This window comes from Salmo trutta, chromosome 1, assembly GCF_901001165.1.
Source record: "Salmo trutta chromosome 1, fSalTru1.1, whole genome shotgun sequence".
NCBI classification, from domain to species: domain Eukaryota; kingdom Metazoa; phylum Chordata; class Actinopteri; order Salmoniformes; family Salmonidae; genus Salmo; species Salmo trutta.
This window is the reverse complement of record NC_042957.1, coordinates 74,171,013-74,194,831: the sequence shown is the minus strand read 5'-3', so window position 1 is coordinate 74,194,831 and position 23,819 is coordinate 74,171,013. Positions and strand designations below refer to the sequence as shown.

Below are 23,819 nucleotides of genomic sequence, written 5' to 3'. Positions count from 1 at the left end.
TCCATGTGAGGGCCTTTCAGGTTATGTCGATATAGGACTTGATTTACTGTGGATAAAGATACTTTTGTACCTGTTTCCTCCAGCATCTTCACAAGGTCCTTTGCTGTTGTTCTGGCATTGATTTGCACTTTTCGCACAAAAGTACATTAATCTCTAGGAGACAGAACGCGTCTCCTTCCAGAGCGGTATGACGGCTGCGTGGTCCCATGGTGTTTATACTAGGGTACTATTGTTTGTACAGATGAACGTGGTACCTTCAGGCGTTTGGAAATTGCTCCCAAGGATGAACCAGACTTGTGGAGGTCTACAATTTCTTTTCTGAGGTCTTGGGTGATTTCTTTTGATTTTCCCATGATGTCAAGCAAAGAGGCACTGAGTTTGAAGGTAGGCCTTGAAATACATCCACAGGTACACCTCCAATTGACTCAAATGATGTCAATTAGCCTATCAGAAACTTCTAAAGCCATGACATCATTTTCTGGAATTTTCCAAGCTGTTTAAAGGCATAGTCAACTTAATGTATGTAAACTCCTGACCCACTGGAATTGTGATACATTGAATTATAAGTGAAATAATCTGTCTGTACACAATTGTTGGTAAAATGACTTGTGTCATGCACAAAGTAGATGTCCTAACCGACTTGCCAAAACTATAGTTTGTTAACAAGAAATTTGTGTAGTGGTTGAAAAACGAGTTTTAAGGACTCCTACTTAAGTGCATGTAAACTTTCCATTCACCCAGCTCAATGTAACATCAATAGGATTAGGCTACTACATGATACTCACATTTTCCTATACCCATGAGGTTGCTACAACCTAGCCTATAAATGAACGTTTACAAGGTAGGTGCACAGGTCGAGAGAATTTGAGAAATCATGGTGACAGACATTGACACATTCAATACCACCTTGCACAATCTTGCCTGCATATGTTTCATGATTAACGACTCATTGTGTAATTGTAACAACATACAGGAACTCAAGTCCTTTTGTTCACCTGACCTAGAATTCCTCACAATCAAATGCCGACCGTATTATCTCCCAAGAGAATTTACTTTGGTTATTGTCACAGCCGTGTATATCCCCCCTCAAGCTGATACCACGACGGCCCTCAAGGAACTTCACTGGACTTTATGCAAACTGGAAACCTTATATCCTGAGGCTGCATTTATTCTAGCTGGGGTTTTTAACAAAGCAAATTTGAGGAAAAGGCTACCTAAATTCTATCAGCATATCGACTGTAGCACTGGAAAAACACTGGACCATTGTTACCCTAACTTCCGCGATGCATACAAGGCCCGCCCCCGCCCCTCCTTTCGGGCAAATCTGACCACGACTCCATTTTGCTCCTCCCTTCCTATAAGCAGAAACTCAAACAGGAAGTACACGTGCTAAGGACTATTCAACGCTGGTCTGACCAATCGGAATACACTCTTCAAGATTGTTTTGATCACGCGGACTGGGATATGTTCCCGGGTAGCCTCAGAGAATAATATCTGAATATCGACGTATACACTGATTCAGTGAGTGAGTTTATAAGGAAGTGTATAGCAGATGTTGCACCCACTGTGACTATTAAAACCTACCCTAACCAGAAACCGTGGATATATTACAACATTCGCGCAAAACTGAAAGCGTGACCCACCACATTTAACCATGGCAAGGTGACTGGGAATATGGTAGAATGCAAACAGAGTAGTCAATCAAACAAGCAAAATGTCAGTATAGAGACAAAGTGAAGTTGCAATTCAACGGCTCAGACACAAGACGTATGTAGCAGGGTCTACAGACAGTCACGGACAACAAAAGGAAAACCAGCCAAGTCGCAGACACCGACGTCTTGCTTCCAGACAAACTAAGCACATTTCCAGACAAATAAAGCACTTTGCCCGCTTTGAGGATAATACAGTGCCACCGACGCGGCCCGCTACCAAGGACTGTGGGCTCTCCTCCGTGGCTGACGTGAGTGAGACATTTAAACGTGTTAACCTTCGCAAGGCTGCCGGCCCAGACGGCATCCCTAGCAGCGTCCTCATTGCATGCGCAGACCAGCTGGCTGGTGTGTTTACGGACATATTCAATCTCTCCCTATCCCAGTCTGCTGTTCCCACATGCTTCAAGATGGCCCCCATTGTTCCTGTACCAAAGAATGCAAAGCTAACTGAACCAAATGACTATCGCCCGTAGCACTCACTTCTGTCATCATGAAGTGCTTTGAGAGACTAGTCAAGGATCATATCACCTCCACCTTACATGTCACCCTAGTCCCACTTCAATTTGCTTACCTTCCCAATAGGTCCACAGACAATGCAATCGCCATCACAACGCACACTGCTCTGTCCCATCTGGACACGAGGAATACCTATATAAGAATGCTGTTCATTGATTATAGCTCAGCATTCAACACCATAGTACCCTCCAAGCTCATCATTAAGCTTGAGGCCCTAGGTCACAACCCCACCCTGTGCAATTGGGTCCTGGACTTCCTGATGGGCCACATCCAGGTGGTGAAGGTAAGAAACAACATCTCCACTTCACTGATCCTCAACACTGGGGCCCCACAAGGGTGCGTGCTCAGCCCCCTCCTGTACTCCCTGTTCACCCATGACTGCGTGGCCACACTAGCCTCCAACTCAATCATCAAGTTTGCAGACAACACAACAGTAGTAGGCTTGATTACCAACAACAACGAGACAGCCTACAGGGAGGAGATAAGGGCTCTTGGAGTGTGGTGTCAGGAAAATAACCTCTCACTCAACATCAACAAAACAAAGGAGTTGATCGTGGACTTCACAAAACAGCAGAGCACCCCCCTATCCAAATCGACACATACAACAACACAGAGTTACACATGGAATAAACAAACATACAATCAATAATACAGTAGAAAAATCTATATACAGCATGGTGCTACCCTATAGAGTGCTGTTGAGTCTACTGTAGACCTCCATTGCAAAATAATGTATTTTAATGAATTATTTGGTGACGTGAATATATTTTGTATAGTTTTATCTAAAAATTATAACTTTTTATGTTTTACTATTTACATTTTTATGAAATTCACTGAGGAGGATGGTCCTCCCCTTTCTCCGCTGAGGAGCCTCCACTGATGTATAGCCAACAGGCTAGTATCCACTAATGCAATCACATGCCAGTTCGTTTTAGCTCTAATACTAATGAATACTCTTCACATTGTACATTTTTGCATTTTACTTTGTACAGTCATCAAAGAAAACATTAGCATTAAAGCGACAAGACACAAGCTAAATCAAGTAGGATACCTTGGTCTGTTTTGGGTGACTGACAGAAGTTTGAAGAACAGCCAACTGGCTAGCTAGCTACCGTTAGTTAGCTCACAGACTTTCGTACTGTAGCTAGCAATCTAGCTGAGGAGACACTATAGTGGCCCGGGGAAAAAATGACATAAAGTAGACAAGTAATTAGTAAGAAAACAACTTTGCCATCATCATATCGTCAAATGTACTTTAGAAAGATGGCAATTGCCATACAACAGGTAGAACCGTTAGTCAAAAATAGCTAGCAATACTAATGGTAGCTATCTAAAACTCATGAATAGCATGTCCTTTACTTATAATCGAAAAATAAGTCCTTTACTTATTATCGAAAAATAAGTATCTAAACACTTCATGAATGGTTGCTGCTGCTGCTGATTTCAAAATCCACGTGTGTACCTAGCCTGTTTTGCAATGCAGTCTGATGAGAAGTGTGCTGTGCATATGCAAATGTTCGGAACTTCGGACTGAACTTCTCTGATAATTATTCTGAAAACCAAATCGAAGCCAAATCAGACAAAGTGATTGCTTGGATGGAAGACAGTGCAAAGACACTGCACAATCTCTTGCTTATGAGTGGGACCAGCACCAGAACTAGGAAGATATGTGCAAATGAACAATGAACATTCTTGTTCATTGGTCTATTATCATCAGATCGCCTTGTGACCTTATGCGGTGGGCCCAAAAACCCCACCTGAGCCAGCTGAAATTCCAAGCATTTGTTTCAAACAGCTCTTACACAAAAAGGGCATTATCATATTTTCTCAATTTTAGAGTGTTATTTCGACCTCATAGCGCGGAAATAGCATGAAAAAACTGGAAAATAAAGTTAACTGCACTGGGCCTTTAAACCTAATAATCTATAGGGTTTAATGACAGGTGGCCGTATATCCGCTTCTGACCAGTCAAAGGTAGTAATTACATGTCTGTTGTGGTTGTTGTTTACACAGGATGGTGAAATGAATCCTGGGAGGTTAATTTAAAAACTCATTATTTGGGGATTATGGCCAAGCACACACTGTATAATATCGAATATCATAATAACATGTAGACAGTTTGTGGGGGTGTGCATGTTCTCGTAGAAGACTTCTGTGACCAAATGTTCCAGAGCAGCCTTTATAAGGGTCAGCCCAGGTGTGGCATTGGCTTGAGAGGAAAGTAGAAGGCAAGTAGTGATCACTAAGCAGCTAAAAGGTAGGTTTTCAGTCCTTCTAACAGTTTCATTGGAGGAAACTCGTCATCATTTCTACTAAGACTGTGTACTTTGTGACAGGAGGACGTGCAGGGATGAGACCCATGGACCACAGCATGCTGAAATGTTGTCTCTTCTCCCTACTCTTGGAAACAGGTAAGATATTGGGCTCCATTTTACTCTTCTTAAAACAACACAAATTGCACCAGAAGAATGTCATCTTTATTCTTCCTATTAGCATTCGGAAAGTATTCAGACCCCTTGACTTTTTCCACATTTTGTTACGTTACAGCCTTATTCTAAAATTGATGAAATTGTGTTTTCCCCTCATCAATCTACACACAATACCCCATAATGACAAAGCCAAAACAGGTTTTAAGAAATGTTTGCCCCCCTCCCCCAAAAAACAAGAAATATCACATTTACATAAGTATTCAGACCCTTTACTCAGTACTTTGTTGAAGCACCTTTGTCAACCATTACAGCCTGAAGTCTTCTTGGGTATGAAGCTACAAGCTTGGCACACCTGTATTTGGGGAGTTTTTCCCATTGTTCTCTGCAGATCCTCTCAAGCTCTGTCAGGTTGGATGGGGAGCATCACTGCACAGCTATTTTCAGGTCTCTTCAAATATGTTCGATCGGGTTCAAGTCCGGGCTCTGGCTGGGCCACTAAAGGACAGTCCGAGGCTTGTCCCGAAGCCACCCCTGCATTGTCTTGGCTGTGTGCTTAGGGTCGTTGTCCTGTTGGAAGGTGAACCTTCACCCCAGCAGTCTAAGGTCCTGAAAGCTCTGGAGCAGGTTTTCATCAAGGATCTCTCTGTACTTTGATTCGTTCATCTTTCCCTCCAGCCTGACTAGTCTCCCAGTCCATGCCACTGGAAAACATCCCCACAGCATGATGCTGCCACCACCATGCTTCACCATAGGAATGGTGCTAGGTTTCCTCCAGACACGACGCTTGGCATTCAGGCCAAAGAGTTCAATCTTGGTTTCATCAGACAGGGGAATCTTGTTTCTCATGGTCTGAGAATCCTTTAGGTGCCTTTTGGCAAACTCCAAGCGGGCGTTTTACTGAGGAGTGGCTTCCATCTGCCACTCCACCTGCAGAGATGGTTGTCCTTCTGGAAGGTTCTCTCATCTCCACAGAGGAACTCTGTCAGAGTGACCATCGGGATCTTGGTCAACTCCCCGACCAAGGCCCTTCTCCCCCGATTGCTCAGTTTCGCCGGGCGGCCAGCTCTAGGAAGAGTCTTGATGATTCCAAACTTCTTCCATTTAAGAATGATGGAGGACACTGTGTTATTGGGGACCTTCCATGCTGCAGAAATGTTTTGTTATCCTTCCCCAGATCTGTGCTTGACACGACCCTGTCTCTGAGCTCTACGGACAATTCTTTCGACCTCATGGCTTGGTTTTTGCTCTGACATGTTTTTGCTCTGACAACTGTGGGACCTTATATAGCCAGGTATGTGCCTTTCCAAATCATGTCAAATCAATTGAATTTACCCCAGGTTGACTCCAATCAAGTTGTAGAAACATCTCAAGGATGATCAATGGAAAGAGGATGCACCTGAGCACAATTTCAAGTCTCATAGCGAAGCGCCTGAATACTTATGTAAATAAGGTATCTGTTTTTTATGTTTTATAAATTTGAAAACATTTCTAAAGACCTGTTTTCACTTTGTCATTATGGTGAATTGTGTGTAGATTGATGAGGAACATTTTTTATTTTATCCATTTGAGAACATAACAAAATGTGGGAAGAGGGAAAGGGTCTGAATACTTTCCGAATGCGCTGTGTGTACAAAAGTATGTGGACACCCCTTCAAATTAGTGTATTCCGGCTATTTCAGCCACACCTGTTACTGACAGGTGTATAAAATCAAGCACACAGCCATGCAATCTCCATAGACAGACATTGGCAGTAGAATGCCCTTACTGATGAGCTCAGTGCCTTTCAATGTGGCTCCAGTCAACTGTAAGTGCTGTTATTGTAAAGTGGAAACAGCTAGGAGCAACAACGGCTCAGCCGTGAAGTGTTAAGCCACACAAGCACACAGAACCAGACCCCCTAGTGCTGAAGCGTGTAGCGTCTAAAAATTGTCTGTCCTCGGTTGCAACACCAATCTGCCTCCAGAAGCAACATCAGCACAATAACTGTTTGTCGGGAGCTTCATGAAATGTCCACATACTTTTGGTCATGTAGTGTATTGGGGCGATAATGGACTAGCGATAGAGTATCAGGTCACTTTTGACAGATATTGAGTCACTACTATGAAGGCATGCAACAACCTTATCCCATTACATTTAGGTTAAGTTGGTCATTTCTTGTACTGTGTTGTTGAACTATTGGAAGGCATCGTTGGTTCCTAGAAAATCGCTATATAAATCCAATGTATTATTCTGAAATGATATACCTGTCTCTGGTTCCACAGTGTCTGCAGCAGACCCTCCATCCAATGCAGCCATTTTAGCCAGTGAAATGACTCCAGGCAATGCATCCAATACAGCCAGTGTAGACCAACCATTCGACACAGCCAGTGCAAACCAACCATCCAACACAGCCACTTCATCCAGTGCAACCACACCATCCTGTACGACCCGTCGATGTCTGGCCAGCATGCTGATTGCGAAAGAAGCTCTTAGTCAGCCACAGTCTCCATCATGCATCTCAAATATCAGTGTGCCGTTAATAGTGTACGAAACTCTGTCTGTCGTAAGTCACTTTCTGTTCCTTTTAATTGAGTTTTGTACAATGTGATGAGTTTCAGAGAGAACCTATTGACAGTTATATCATTATGTGATGAGGAATTATTCTCTTCCTAATAGGACACAAAAAACCTCCGCTTCGAGAGTCGTCTGCAAGTCATACTGGTAAGTACACATCAAAAATCAAGGGAGACATTCAAGTAAATGTGACATTTTGTAATACTTCTCATGACTATGATTCTTCCCCTAAGCCATAAGACTGCTGAACAATTAATCAAATGGCCAGCCGGACTATTTACATTGACCCCCCACCCCTACCTACATGTACAAATTACCTAGACTAACCTGTACCCCTGCACACTGACTCGGTACCGGTACCCCCTGCATATAGCCTCATTATTGTTATTTTATTGTTACTTTTTATTTTATTTTTTACTTTAGTATATTTAGTAAATATTTTCTTAACTGTTGAACTGCATTGTTGGTTAAGGGCTCGTAAGTAAGCATTTCACGGTAAGGTCTACACTTGTTGTATTCAGAACATGTGACAAATAACATTTGATTTGATTTGATACTAGTCTTGGGAAGATCCTGATTTATCATGGAACACATCAGTCTATCATCATGACATGGTGGTCCTGCCTGTCAGCAAAATCTGGACTCCTGAACTTCATGTGACTAATGGGTGAGTCCACTTACAACAGAATACAATAACTTATGTTGTTTCATTTATTTTTAGGTGGCTTGGTGATGGAAAAGCACACTTCTAGATCTATCTCATAGTCTTATTGGTATCATGGTTATTATATATTTCTTCCGCCCACTCTAGAGCTTAAACCATTTAAGTTACTAACACGAAGCCAACTTCCAAATGTCCAGACTGCCCCCAACATAGAGGGCTTGCATTCAGAATTGTTATAACATTTATACTTTTTGAACTATAACCATTATAAATTATCATAAAAGCTCCATAGGGTTAAATGGAAAGTATTTTAATTTGCGACTGCTCTTACACCAGTCAAGCTATCAACACCAACCAGTGTTGACATGTTCAAACTGAGCCAACTTAGATTGTTTTTATACAGATTTGTTATACTATTTATACTTTCTGAACTATAACCGTTTAAATGAACATGGGTTTGAATGAGAACCATAGGAAGCATGTAATAAAACTCACCAACAATAACTCTTGAACTGTTCAAGTTAGAGACGCCAAACCGACTTTTACATGTTCAGTAGATCAATCTTCAGTTGTCTGTTTAGAGTGGCCAAATGTTTAGGAGTGACAGTTCAGTAGATCAATCTTCAGTTGTCTGTTTAGAGTGGCCAAATGTTTAGGAGTGACAGTTCAGTAGATCAATCTTCAGTTGTCTGACCTCAACTTCTCATGTCTAAAGAGTGCAAACAACGATGAAGCACAGCAACAAGGATTTGACGGTGCACAGCAACGGGACTATAGAGCACATGGTCATCATGAACACTGTGGTGGGCTGTGAGGTCAATCTGTACAATTACCCCTTCGCTTCAGATTTCTGTGCCATCGGAATCAATGTATGGGCACTTAGTGGTAAGTGCATCATTTCAATCCTCATTCTGTCTGCTAAACCGCTCTTGTACACAATTACTTACCAAAGATCTTTCTAAAAACAAGATGTTACCACAAACAACTAAAACATTTTTTAAAATCTGTGTAGCCTACTGCAATTCAGTATATAATGCAATTCAGTTTATTTGTCGTCTTTAGAATTTTCTATGCTCCCTGACTGTCTAGTTTTTATTTTTGGGCTGGACACAGTAAATATTATTTTTTGTGTGTTTTTAAAAAGAAAATTAATTGAATTTATTTTGGGCAACAGACATATACAGCAAAATGTACAATGTGGACCCAGAGGATACCACTTGAAAGTATGAATTAAAACGCGTTTCCAAAGTGGTCCTCAATGGTAAAAACAATAACACATATAATGATTAAAAGACAAGACAAAATTATAAACCACCATACATTCATTTATATTGACATCCTAAAAAAGTGGCACTATTCACTGCCCTTCTCCCTAACCTTAAAAATCAACCATATTCATTTCACACTAAAACAATCTATTTATTAATTGCACATCATACCGATCCTTCAAATAAATACACCTGACCAGCAGTAGGGGCCACAAGGGGCAGTGGAGTGGTTTCTCTTACTTAGACAACCTTGTCCAAATGAAACATTTTGCCTGCTTTTCAAAGCAATTTTTACTTTTTATTTGCTTGAGAGAAGGCTATTCCACAGACAAATGCCTGTATGGAAAAACGTGCTCCTCGAAAGTATTGTTTACTATTGTGATTTTACAAGACATAACACTAGCTCTGGTATTGTAACTGTGTTGGTTATAGACCATATCAATGTGGTTTTTCATGTAACCTGGGGCACGATCATTTAAGATGTCAAACATGTGATTAAGTTTAAGTTGGTCCACTCTGGACTCCAAAGGCAACAAGCCCACCTCCCAGAACTCCTGTACCCCTATGTGGGTCCTAGGGAGGACATTCAGCATATACTTGATAACATTATTTTCCATGACCTGCATTCTCTTTTTCAGCTTTTTTGATAACCCACTATACCAAGCAGAGCAGGCATAAATGACACTGAATCAAATGTTGAGACAAGCAGTTTCTTAACTTTAATGTTAAAATATCTAGTGTTACAATATAAAAATGTCAATTTGTTTGCTGCTAAAATTCTTTCTAAAATGGCAATCAGGTCTCCAGAAAGGGATTGATCTAGGGACACATCAAGATAAGATATACTTGTTTGAGATTCAACCTCCTTGCCTGCACAGTTTACCGTTATCTTATCAGCCCTAAGCAATCTACGTTTTGTTCCAAACAAAATCGATTCAGTTTTTCCCAAATGTAGCGTCAATTTGTTGTCAGACAACCAACCTCTAACAAAATGCAATTCCTTACTCAGGGTCTCCTCTATGTAACCTGTACCCTTCCCTGATACCAGTATGGCTGAATCATCAGCATAAAGCAGGAGTTTACACTTTACTGTATCTGGCATATCATTAAAGTGTATAAGAAATAAGAGAGGCCCTAAAATTGATCCCTGCGGTACTCCACATGATATTTCTTTGGCCTCTGACAGAACATCACCAACATTACATACTTGTGTTCTGTTGGTCAGATAGGTGGATAAGTCAAGTATCAGTGGAATGAGCTGTTCTAAAGCCAGATTGGAGTTCATAAAGAAGTTTGTGCTCCAGAAGGTATCCCTCAAGTTGATTAAAAACTAATCTCTCAACAACTTTGGAAGGTGGTGAGGATTGACACAGGCCATTTGTTTTACTGCTCTTCTTGTAGAGTGGAACCACCTGGGCTGTTTTGAGATCCTTGGAAAATGTACCACTACTAATAGAAAGGTTTACAGTATGCGTTATCATTTTAGCAGTGACACAAGCACTATCCTTTATGAATCTTGCAGGAAGGTTATCCAGCCCAGTTGCTTTGTTTGTCGTCATTAAGCATAGTAGATTGGAAACTTTGTCCTCTGCTACCATGCACAGCTCAAACAAATCAAATAATTTGCTCATTAGTGGGCTGGATACAGTGAATATAATGGTTCACAAAAATGTTGGATGGGATCAGTCCTTGGATTTTTGGCTGTTTTTTCTCAGTTTCCAAAATAAAAAATATATAATTTGTAAATTATAATACTAACCTTGGACAATCTTTACTGCAAGTTATCTCCCAAATGAAATGCCTGCCAGAATTAATCAAACAGCTTCTTAGGGCCATGATTGACAGCTGGTACAAACTTGAGAAACATTGCTTTGATATTTATGACCTTAGAACTTGATACCAGAGCCACTGTAAGAATGAACCTATCAGTGATGTTGTTTCACCAAAGTGGCTCCCTCAGAAATATTAGTTAGGCTACTACCACTGGAGTAGGGTTTAAAATGTTGACTACTTTACTCAAAATCATTTCTCATTTCAAATAGTTTTTTTTTATGTGATGGTCTTTCCATCCATTTATAGTGGGGGAAAAAAGTATTTAGTCAGCCACCAATTGTGCAAGTTCTCCCACTTAAAAAGATGAGAGGCCTGTAATTTTCATCATAGGTACACTTCAACGATGACAGACAAAATTAGAAAAAAAACCCAGAAAATCACATTGTAGGATTTTTAATGAATTTATTTGCAAATTATGGTGGAAAATAAGTATTTGGTCAATAACAAAAGTCTATCTCAATACTTTGTTATATACCCTTTGTTGGCAATGACACAGGTCAAACGTTTTCTGTAAGTCTTCACAAGGTTTTCACACACTGTTGCTGGTATTTTGGCCCATTCCGCCATGCAGATCTCCTCTAGAGCAGTGATGTTTTGGGGCTGTCGCTGGGCAACACTGACTTTCAACTCCCTCCAAAGATTTTCTATGGGGTTGAGAGAGACTGGCTAGGCCACTCCAGGACCTTGAAATGCTTCTTACGAAGCCACTCCTTTGTTGACCGGGCGGTGTGTTTGGGATCATTGTCATGCTGAAAGACCCAGCCATGTTTCATCTTCAATGCCCTTGCTGATGGAAAGAGGTTTTCACTCAAAATCTCACGATACATGGCCCCATTCATTCTTTTCTTTACACGAATCAGTTGTCCTGGTCCCTTTGCAGAAAAACAGCCACAAAGCATGATGTTTCCACCCCCATGCTTCACAGTAGGTATGGTGTTCTTTGGATGCAACTCAGCATTCTTTGTCCTCCAAACACGACGAGTTGAGTTTTCACCAAAACGTTCTATTTTGGTTTCATCTGACCATATGACATTCTCCCAATCCTCTTCTGGATCATCCAAATGCTCTCTAGCAAACTTCAGACGGGCCTGGACATGTACTGGCTTAAGCAGGGGGACACGTCTGGCACTGCAGGATTTGAGTCCCTGGCGGCGTAGTGTGTTACTGATGGTAGGCTTTGTTACTTTGGTCCCAGCTCTCTGCAGGTCATTCACTAGGTCCCCCCGTGTGGTTCTGGGATTTTTGCTCACCGTTCTTGTGATCATTTTGACCCCACGGGGTGAGATCTTGCGTGGAGCCCCAGATCGAGGGAGATTATCAGTGGTCTTGTATGTCTTCCATTTCCTAATAATTGCTCCCACAGTTGATTTCTTCAAACTAAGCTGCTTACCTATTGCAGATTCAGTCTTCCCAGCCTGGTGCAGGTCTACAATTTTGTTTCTGGTGTCATATGACAGCTCTTTGGTCTTGGCCATAGTGGAGTTTGGAGTGTGACTGTTTGAGGTTGTGGATAGGTGTCTTTTATACTGATAACAAGTTCAAACAGGTGCCATTAATACAGGTAACGAGTGGAGGACAGAGCAGCCTCTTAAAGAAGAAGTTACAGGTCTGTGAGAGCCAGAAATCTTGCTTGTTTGTAGGTGACCAAATACTTATTTTCCACCATAATTTGCAAATAAATTCATTAAAAATCCTACAATGTGATTTTCTGGATTTTTTTTCTCTAATTTTGTCTGTCATAGCTGATGTGTACCTATGATGAAAATTACAGGCCTCTCTCATCTTTTTAAGTGGGAGAACTTGCACAATTGGTGGCTGACTAAATACTTTTTTTCCCCACTGTAGGTTTTCCCCATCCTCTCCTAGGAACCAAGATAAAACCGAACCAAGAGCCAAAAATCATGGAATGAACTGAACCAAATATGTTGTGAATCGTTACACCCCTAATGCCTGTTGATATAAAACATTTTTTTTTGTTATAAACTATGGTATGATCTTTGAGTGAGAGAACTAGTATCAAATATCTGCTTTTCCAGGATGTGGCATGTTCCTGAACTTTGGGAAAGTGAGCAAATATAACGCAAACCGCGGGGACTGGCTAACCGAGGCAGTGGAACTCAACGCTAAAGGAGGCAGAGATGATCGCAACTATCTATGGGTTAGTGGGTGCTCCTGGTGATTTCAGCTGTATTGTTTTTATGTGGGACATGTAAAGACAATTTACTTTTTCTATTTTATAAGGCGAAGCTTGAACAACAATTACACTCAAAAAAGACAATACGCTTGAATCAACATTAGCATAGCTAGATGTACACAACCGATGGTGAAGGATGTGGACTCATGGACATTAGATTTCTGAAAACATCTGACAAAGTCTGATTTTGAAGTGTAATGCTCTTCCCTTTCAATGTCAAACAAACGTTTAGATGCAAAAACTCTTTCTCTCTTGCCTACCCATCTGTCTTCACAGGTGTCGCTGAAAATGCGGTCCGAAAACCCGTTTTTGTCCCTGGTCCTGCCCAGTATACTGATCATTGTGGCAGATGTGGTGAGCTTCGCCCTGCCGCTGGGAGGGGGTGAGCGTATCTCATTCAAGGTTACACTGGTTCTCAGCTTCATCATGTTCCTCATCATCCTCAACGACCTACTGCCTGGAGGAGGCCAGTGCAGCCCCATCATCCGTGAGTGTCCTGTTTAAACAGGGTTTAAATAGTTACATCACAACAAAACACAACAGCCTAGATTATCAATAAAACATTACATCATACAAGACATTACATTACTCTATTACTACAAATGTACAATATAAAATTCACCGCACCACAACATGACAATGTGTGTGTTTGTGTGTATAGAGTGCATCCAAAATATCTCTCTCTCTCTCTCTCTCATTGTTCTCCATAGGAAAGCACTTCTGTTTCTGTTTGGTCATCCTGGTGTTGAGCACGTTGCAGTCTATGGTGCTCACACGTCTGGCTAAGTGTGGTACTCTCTGGCCCTGCAGCCTCTCCAAGTCCAAAGACTCACTGCTTAAAGACACAGACAATGAAGAGGGTAAACCTTTTCATTCTTCTGTCATCTCAGTTATCCACAGAGCAAAATATATTTTCATGGTTTCCAAAAACATTAACAAAACATCCTTATACAACCATTTATAACCTGACCATGATGTGATAATGACGTTATTGCAACCAGTTTTACTGGGTACCCCATAAATTACTTTCATCACCATAAACAAATCAAGTTGTATTTTAATGCACAACCTTTTCATTCTTACCCTTTAGCTGCAGTTAAAGCATGCAGTTGACGTCTTTCCCAGAATATTTTCTTGTTACCATCCTTTGTCTGGAGTGTACGCTGGTCTGGCCAGCTACTACATTTGATCTTTAATCTGTCACTGAAAACTATGTCATGAATGGTTTAAATGAAGGGTGTGCCAAGTACTCGGACAAAACGAATATCGTAACGGATATGGAAACTTCCAAATGCAATAATGATACGAGTCTTTTTTGTAATTACCTGTGATCTGAAAATGTTCAGCTGCCAGCACGCATCTCTCTGTCACAAAGTGTGAAGCGTTGTAAATAGCCTAACTAAATTGTCTGTAAAGAAACGTGCGGGGTATAGGTTAAGGCTGCTGTCACAATTGGATTAGAACAAGCGCATCTCTCCTCTCTCCCTCCCTCACTTCTTGACTGTCATTCCCCGGCACCAGTCACACATACGCTGGGTTCACGTGCTAATCGATACTAGGAAATTCAGAAAATTCCGACTTCCTAACTTGTTGTAGTTGTACACCACGGGAGGTTGGTGGCACCTTAATAATTGGTGAGGACAGGCTGGAGCAGAATGAGTGGAATGGTATCAAATACATGGTTTCCATTCCATTAGCTCTGTTCCGGCCATTTTCATGAGCCGTCCTCCTGTCAGCAGCCTCCTGTGTCATACACCTACCTAGAGAAGAACCTTTTAACCACTTTCAGGAACAAGTGTTCTGTCAACAATGTCACTAAATCATGTAGGAACTCTAAACAAGGCACAGCAACCCTGGCTATTGGTGCCGTAAAGACAACATCAGCTGCTATAGAATCACACAGGATCACAGATACATTATCAGTGTGTTTCCGGCCCAGAATGGCGTCAAACTTTAACCATAACATTCAACACCGGCAGACATTTGATACTGGCAGTTTAACAAGTCAACAACAGATATGAGTTTAATATTATTCATCTTAAATTCCAGACTAAATCCTGTGCATTTTTAGCTGTCGGGATAGTTTCTTAGCTTTGAACAATGCGTCAACGAGTGAAGGAACATACAGATGCATTGTGAGATGTACTCTGAGTGACAGCGCAGTAATTTGCGATTGAGGTATGTTCTTTAGCTGCATTTAAAGCATCGGTTTTCCGATCACAAATAAATCCGATTACAAGAATCAACTGTGATAAAACGGATACGATTACAAATAGTTTTTACAAAAATGTCTTCATTTTTTATCGCTTTAGTGTTATATTTAAGCAATAAGGCCTGAGGGGATGTGGTATACTGTATTGCCAATATATGATGGCTAAGGGCTGTTCTTAAGCACGACGCAACACAGAGTGCCTTGATACAGCCCTTACCCGTGGTATATTGGGCATATACCACAAACCCCAGAAGGTCCTTTTTGCTATTATAAAACTGGTTACCAACAAAATTAGTGCAGTAAAAATGTATGTTTTGTCATACCCGTGATATACGGTCTGATATACCACGGCAGTCAGCCAATCCGTATTCAGGGCTCGAACCACCTAGTTTATAATAACTTAGAATTTTTTTCCTCTCTCTTACTTTGTCTAGTATTCAAATCTGATATTACTGTCATCAAACTGAAAGCCTCAGAGGAAGAGAAGATGAATACAGCCCTCCAGAAGGTGGTGAAGTTTCTCAACAAAATGGCTGCACAAGACCAGACAAAAGTGAGACGCCATCGCTTTGCCAACAAAGTGGACTTGATCTGTTTCTGTATCTATCTCACTGTCCTCATTGTTTACGCAGTCGTCATTTTATATTTGTCCTTTGGTTCTTCATGTGAGATCAACCATTTAGAATTCTGGGAATATTAAATTCTTTATTTGCTTTTAACAAAAAATATTTAAAGAAATGGTGGTCATAAAGAATGATAGAGAAAGCATTTCTATCGTTCCCATTATGGCGTCTGTGAGCGCACGGGCAGTGCCATTGAGGCAATCTCCATTTTGAAGTAGTCCATTTTCTTCTTCTACTATTTCAATGAGTTGGTAAACAAACTGAAAGGGTGCATACTGCCACATGTAGTGTGTACAGGTATAAAGTTAAGGTTGGCGATTTACTGCCACATGCAGTTATGGAATATTTGCTCACAATAATTAATTGGCTGATCCCTACCGATGACCCGAATGGAATCATGTGATCCTTCCTTAGTCCTTCCTTCAAAATGGTTAATATCCCATGGTGCTGCCAATGCTAATACAGGCTTTTGGAGACTAGAGGTCTCTAACATTCTCTATGGTTTGGTCGTCACAAATTTTGCAAGAACTAGCAAAAAGCTACCTTTTGAGTTTCTGTGTGGAAATAAATGTATTTGTGTATTTTTCACTAGAGCTTTAAATTTCAACATGTTTAAAAATAGATAGTCATATGTGGAATAATGCATTTAGCTATTAGAATTCTAATGAATACATGTAATGGGGACTGTAGTGCTATAATCCCCCAGATAAGAGCCCTAGACCTCTAATGAATACATGTAATGGGGACTGTAGTGCTATAATCCCCCAGAATAGAGCCCTAGACCTCTAATGAATACATGTAATGGGGACTGTAGTGCTATAATCCCCCAGAATAGAGCCCTAGACCTCTAATGAATACATGTAATGGGGACTGTAGTGCTATAATCCCCCAGAATAGAACCTTAGAACTCTAATGAATACATGTAAAGTGAACTGTAGTGCTATAATCCCCCAGAATAGAGCCCTAGAACTCTAATGAATACATGTAAAGTGGACTGTAGTGCTATAATCCCCCAGAATAGAGCCCTAGAACTCTAATGAATACATGTAAAGTGGACTGTAGCTGTAGTATTAGTAGTGTGGAAACAAATTAACAGTGTGTTATTTCCTATAGAGGCAGTGTGAAGGCCTTATATTATCTCCTAACTAAGCAGGTTCTCAACCTCAGGCTGAGATATCAAATAGTCTCACGATCATCTCCTCCACCTGCGCTGGGCTGTATTTGTGGTATCTCTCAGGGTGTTTGGAGAAATCAGCATGGTCACATCTGTGTAAAGTACAGGTAGATGACCATAATAAAGGAATATCACTGTACCAGCGTTCTGTATGAAATTCTTACTGCACATCACTATTGAACAGTGCTGAATTAAAAACATACTTGACGTACAGTGCATTGGAAAAGTATTCATCCCCCTAGGCGTTTTTCCTATTTTGTTGCAACACAACCTGTATTTAAATAAATTTTTATTTGGATTTCATGTAATGGACATACACAAAATAGTCCAAATTGGTGAAGTGAAATGAACAAAATAACATGTTTCAAAAAATTCTAAAAAAATAAAGAACGGAAATGGCTATGAAGCCCCTAAATAAGATCTGGTGCAACCAATTACCTTCAGAAGTCACATAATGAGTTAAATAAAGTCCACCTGTGTGCAATCTAAGTGTCACATGATCTCAGTATATATACACCCCATGAAGACCAAGGAGCTCTCCAAACAGGTCAGGGACAAAGTTCTGGAGAAGTACAGATCAGGGTTGGGTTATAAAAAAATATATGAAACTTTGAACATCCCACGGAGCACCATTAAATCCATTATTAAAAAATGGAAAGAATATGACACCACAACAAACCTGCCAAAAGAGGGCCGCCCACCAAAACACACAAACCAGGCAAGGAGGGCATTAATCAGAGAGGCAACAAAGAGACCAAAGATAACCCTGAAGGAGCTGCAAAGCTCCACAGCGGAGATTGGAGCATCTGTCCACAGGACCACTTTAAGCCGTACACTCCACAGAGCTGGGCTTTACGGAAGAGTGGCCAGAAAAAAGCCATTGCTTCAAGAAGAAAATAAACAAACACGTTTGTTGTTTGCCAAAAGGCATGTGGGAGACTCCCCAAACATATGGAAGAAGGTACTCTGGTCAGATGAGACTAAAACTGAGCTTTTTGGCCATCAAGGAAAACGCTATGTCTGGCGCTAATCCAACACCTCCCATGACCCTGAGAACAACATCCCCAAAGTGAATTATGGTGGTGGCAGCATCATGCTGTGGGGATGTTTTTCATCAGCAGGGACTGGGAAACTGGTCAGAATTTAAGGAATGATGGATGGTGCTAAATACAGGGAAATTCTTGAGGGAATCCTGTTTCAGTCTTCCAGAGATTTGAGACTGGGACGGAGGTTCACCTTCCAGCAAGACAATGACCCTAAGCATACTGCTAAAGCAACACTCGATTGTTTTTAGGGGAAACATTTAAATGTCTTGGAATGGCCTAGTCAAAGCCCAGACCTCAATCCAATTGAGAATCTGTGGTATGACTTAAAGATTGCTGTACACCAGTGGAAGCCATCCAACTTGAAGGAGCTGGAGCAGTTTTGCCTTGGAAGAATGGGCAAAAATCCCAGTGGCTAGATGTGCTAAGCTGATAGCAACATACACCAAGAGACTTGCAGCTGTAATTGCTGCAAATGGCGGCTCTACAAAGTATTGACTTTGGGGGGAGGGGTGAATAGTTATGCACGCTCAAGTTTTCTGTTTTCTTTTGTCTTATTTCTTGTTTGTTTCACAATAAAAAATATTTTGATCTTGAAGGTGGTAGGCATGTTGTGTAAATGAAATGATACAACCCCCCCAAAAATCAATTTTAATTCCAGGTAGTAAGGCAACAAAATCAGAAAAATGCCACGGGGGGTGAATACTTTTGCAAACCACTGTAGATATCAAAACATACATGGTACACCTCAGAGTTTCAGCTACAGTATTTGAAACATATAATTTATCCAACCACTATGGAAGTATGCAATGGGCAAATTTTAAATCAATATCAGGTTTGCAATTCCTTTTCAGTCCGTGGGGTGTACATTTTGTTATTTTGATTTCCGAGTCAAAACGGAGTGAAAAAACAGAAGACGAGAGCCTTACTTACACCCATCGAGCCACTTCCTATGGAAGGATCGATTGGTTTCAGGGAGACGACAAAGACATCTACACGTAAATACATTACATTCCTTACCCAACAGGCGGTGGTTCGTGAGCAAAGTATTATTATTATTTCGAGGGTAGTTTCAAATGTACAATAAGTTTGACTCTTTATCTACCCCTCCCTCTCCATATGTGTACCAAGCCGTCATATCTTGTCAGTTCACTAGGGACATTTGTTTCATGTAAGTGTGTATGTGTATTCTGTGTTATTATTTAGTTTGTAAATAAATAATTAAATCAATTTGTGTAGTAGTGAATAATCAACTTCTTCCGTGGTGCCCCAAATTCCTAATGAGTTCATTGTTGCATGATTCATTTAATTGGGTAACAATTAAACACAGTTAGTTGATTCGATAAATAACAGTCATCACATTAATGCAAGTCACATCACACCGCATCCTAAATTTTGCTCACTCTTGTTCAACAGCACTTTGATTAAATCGATTTAATGTTTCAATTTGCGTCAAGTGTGTTTTTTATCCACTAGATGGCAGTAATGTTCTACCATTGTAACCTAAATAAATTGTCATGACACTGTCTCACTGGCATTTACTAATGTGAAAGGTTTGCTGCAACTTTGCATGATTATGGCAGTAGAGTGATAAAGATTCATAGCCCAAGGCCCAAACCGACAGGCACAAACAACAAACAGATGACTGGGTGCACTTACACATAAAAGTCTTGGACAATGTAGGCGTGCGGTGTCAAAGCCTGACAAATCTTGTCAATACAATATAGAAAAAGCCAAACGGATCCTCTATCTGCCCCAAAATGCTTTTTGAAGCTCATTAAAGAAGGGTGTGTGGTCAATGGTGAGAGCTTATGGTGAGGCAGGAAAAGCCTGACCCTGGTGCGTATGTTTGTAAGTGTGTTCATTTCTGGACCGATGTAATGGATATAAATTCCATTAAAGAAATGCACTAGAAAATAAATATAATTGCTTCAAACCACACATTTCATTATATTACAGCACTGCAGTGGTAGCTGTATTGCTGTTTTAAGGCTCCTATTGTAGACATACTGCCTAGTAGCCAACGTAACTTGTAGAATATGCAACTCAATGCATTCAATCCTGACTTTTTGTTTTCAGAGCATCTCCACAAACAACAGACAAGGAGCCAGAGATCATCAGACACCTGTGGATAACTGAAGTACCAAAAAAGCCAGTAGATGTCATACTGACAGAGATTTTTTTTAAGTATAAAGTACAAGTCATATTATATACTGAACAAAAATATAAACGCAACATGCAACAATTTGACTGAGTTACAGTTCATATAAGGAAATCAGTCAATTGAAATAAATGTATTAGGCCCTAATCTATGGATTTCACATGACTGGGCAGGAGTACAGCCATGGGTGGACCTGGGAGGACATAGGCCCACCCACTTGGGAGCCAGGCCCACCCATTGGGGGGCCAGGCCCAGACAATCAGAAAGAGTTTTTCCCCACAAAAGGGCTTTATTACAGACAGAAATACTCCTCAGTTTCATCAGCTGTCCAGGTGGCTGGTCTCAGACGATCCCGCAGGTGAAGAAGCCGGATGTGGAGGTCCTGGGCGGACGTGGTCTGAGGTTGTGAGGCCGGTTGGACATACGGCCAAATTCTCTAAAACAACGTTGGACACGGCTTAGGGTAGATAAATTAACATTATATTCTATGGCAAGAGCTCTGCTGGACATTCCTGCAGTCAGCATGCCAATTGTACGCTCCCTCAAATCTTGAGACATCTGTGGCATTGTGTTGTGTAACAAAACTGCACGTTTTAGAGTGGCCTTTTATTGTCCCCAGCACAAGGTGCACCTCTGTAATGATCGTGCTGTTTAATCATCTTCTTGACTTGACACACCTGTCAGGTGGATGGTTTAACTTGGCAAAGGAGAAATGCTCACTAACAGGAATGTAAACAAATTTGTGCATAAAATTTGCAAGAAATATGTTTTTTGTGCCTATGGAAAATTTCTGGGATCTTTTATTTCAGCTCACGAAACATGGGACCAACACTTTACATGTAGCATTTAGATTTTTGTTTCGTGTAGCTGTATCTCTACCAGAACGTGTTAAATGTAGTGGTAGTACAAGGAACCTATACTCTCAAGAAGTGAGAAATACAACCGTAAAATGGCTAAACAGAATCAACAATATGCAATACTATATACATTGCACCAGGAGATGTCTGACTCTTTGCACACTCACTGGACTCTACCCACACACTCACTGCATCACACACTACATACACTCACACACATATAGCATGCACACAAAATGATGTACTGCATACGGTCTGGGGCCAAGCTTCCTGCCATCCAGGACCTCTATACCAGGCAGTGTCAGAGGAAGGCCCTAAAACTTGCCAAAGACTCCAGCCACCGTAGTCATAGACTGTTCTCTCTGCTACCGCACGGCAAGCGGTACCGGAGCGCCAAGTCTAGGTCCAAAAGGCTTCTTAACATCTTCTACCCCCAAGCCATAAGACTGCTGAACAGCTAATCAAATGGCTACCCGGACTATTTACATTGACACCCCCCCCCCCCATTTTTTTTACACTGCTGCTACTCACTGTTTATTATCTATGCATAGTAACTTTACCCCATGTATATAGCCTCCTTATTGTTATTTTATTGTTGCCCTTTTATTTATTTTTTTCTATTGTTAATTTTCTTACTTTTTAACTGCATTGTTGGGTAGGGCATTTCACTGCAAAGTCTACACCTGTTCTATTCGGGCATATGACACAAATACAATTTGATTGATTGTCTAGAAAACAACTAGAGTAAAGGGTAACCATGGGCTCCCAAGTGGGGCAGCGGTCTAAGGCACTGCATCTCAGTGCAAGAGGCGTCACTACAGTTCCTGGTTCGAATCCAGGCTGTATCACATCTGGCCATGATTGGGAGTCCCATAGGGCGGCAGGGGTAGGCCGTCATTGTAAATAATGATTTGTTCTTAACTGACTTGCCTAGTTAAATAAAACAATTTAAATGAACACGTGCGTTCTGTTTGCTATGTTGTAGAACGGTTTGTACCGAACGACACGTTTTTCAAAAATGCTGTTGTACGTTCTTGAACAGACTTTTAGGTATGTTTGCTCCCGTTTGGTGGGTGCGGCAAAATATGAATTAAAGCAATGAGTGACATATTTAAAGGGCAGTGGCCATGCTCACAGCGTTCCCCAACCCAACCCCTCCCATATACGTTTTTTTACTGATCGTTCAGTACAGCACCGTTTCCATTCAACTGAACGTTCCAGAGCGTAAAAACGTACTGACCACAGCCCTGGTTTCCCTGACGCAGATTTAGCCTAGTCATAGACAAAAAAGCACTTTCAATAAATCATCTCCATTGAGCTTGATTTTTAGTCTAGGGCTCAATCTGTGTACATTAGCAGCAACAGAAATATGACACCGAGTAGGTGTAGGTAGGTACAGAGCCATAGTGGGGCAAACTATTCTCCAACTTGGCACTAAAATTATCATGACATTCATTATTTAGTTTTATTGTGGCCATGGAACATTTGGGTCAGCATAGCACCCACCAGAATTGTAATGTCAAACACCCTACGAGAGCTTTTAAACCCAGTCTCTACGTTCAGCGGTATATACTTTTAACATTAGGATGTCCTATGGGAGCAGCAAGAACCTTTTAGCACTGAGGTTGCTAATAGGTCAAAGAATATGGCTCCATTTCACAACCAGGGGCAAATTAGCGAGATTTACTACATTGAAATAAGGACTGGGATTGGTGTGTTTTACTTCTTTTTTTTTTACTCTTCAGCCAAAAAACGACTGGAAAATGGGCTTTATGCTCACGTTACATTTTCAAACAGCTAACCCCATACAAGTGTGAGTTGTTACCTTTCAGTAGAGGTGGTAGTACATTACTGCCATCTAGTGAAGGAAGAATTGTACAACAGGGGTATTCTGTACATACACTACAAGTCAGCCATATTTGAGACTTGACCCAGGATTAGGGCCATGCTTTTTGGCAGTTTTTTTCAAAGCGGTAACAACAATAACATAAAACTCAGTAAAAAAATAAAAATGATTAATGGTCCCTTTCCTAAATTAGCCTTGGATGGAGATAGAGATTTGGACTTGTGCTTTTACTTATTTCTCCTTACTGATCAATGATTATAACGGTGATTCTGATACAACCATTAATTCATACTTTGTGCCCCTGGCCTGAGAGGATGGAAGTTCAATATGTAGCTAATGTACTGTAGTAGGCTAACGTTAACTAGCGGCACATCGTTGCCCATGAAAGGAAGTTAGGCTAGCGAGCAAGCATTTTAGCCAGGTAGCCTAAGACAACCAAAACTAAAAGCGTTTAATGTATGACAGAGTCATGAAAGACAGGAGTATGGCATTGGCGTTTCTCTACAAGTAGGGTGAGTCAGCATGTTTTTTTCTACTTACGCATGCACACACATACACACAGTCTTTTACAACTAACCTTGTGGGGCCACACAATTCAGTCTCATTCAAAATCCTATTTTCTCTAACCCTAACCTGTACTCTAACCTTAACCTAACTCCTAACCCTAGCTCCCAACCCTAATTCTAACCTTTACCCTAAACCCCCTAGAAACAGCATTTGATCTCGTGGGGACA

At 40.9% G+C, this 23,819-nt stretch overlaps 2 protein-coding genes across 2 annotated transcripts in view; one reads left to right on the top strand and one right to left on the bottom strand.

Annotated features, from left to right (window-relative positions):
* The first annotated feature begins 8,602 nt into the window (after positions 1–8,602).
* Positions 8,603–16,223, top strand: LOC115198627 (5-hydroxytryptamine receptor 3A-like). Its single transcript, XM_029760741.1, has 5 exons — positions 8,603–8,759; positions 13,012–13,133; positions 13,446–13,656; positions 13,880–14,029; positions 15,816–16,223. The coding sequence occupies exons 1-5, from the start codon at positions 8,603–8,605 to the stop codon at positions 16,079–16,081; spliced, it is 906 nt and encodes a 301-aa protein (XP_029616601.1). The 3' UTR covers positions 16,082–16,223.
* Positions 16,224–17,081: 858 nt separating this feature from the next.
* The window catches only part of LOC115207488 (exocyst complex component 7), a 36,745-nt gene continuing 30,007 nt past the window's right edge, over positions 17,082–23,819 (bottom strand). Inside the window, exon 20 of the transcript XR_003881018.1 lies at positions 17,082–17,233. The gene's annotated coding sequence lies outside the window, so the exon portion shown is untranslated. The remainder of the gene's footprint in view (positions 17,234–23,819) is intronic.

What these genes read in the sequence shown, in the direction of transcription:
- LOC115198627 (XM_029760741.1), top strand. Translation starts at nt 8,603, where the DNA reads ATGAAGCACAGCAACAAGGATTTGACGGTGCACAGCAACGGGACTATA. An exon ending in CCAGTGCAGCCCCATCATCC is followed by an intron (nt 13,657 to 13,879) that starts GTGAGTGTCCTG and finishes TGTTCTCCATAG; the next exon opens with GAAAGCACTTCTGTTTCTGT. An exon ending in AGACACAGACAATGAAGAGG is followed by an intron (nt 14,030 to 15,815) that starts GTAAACCTTTTC and finishes TACTTTGTCTAG; the next exon opens with TATTCAAATCTGATATTACT.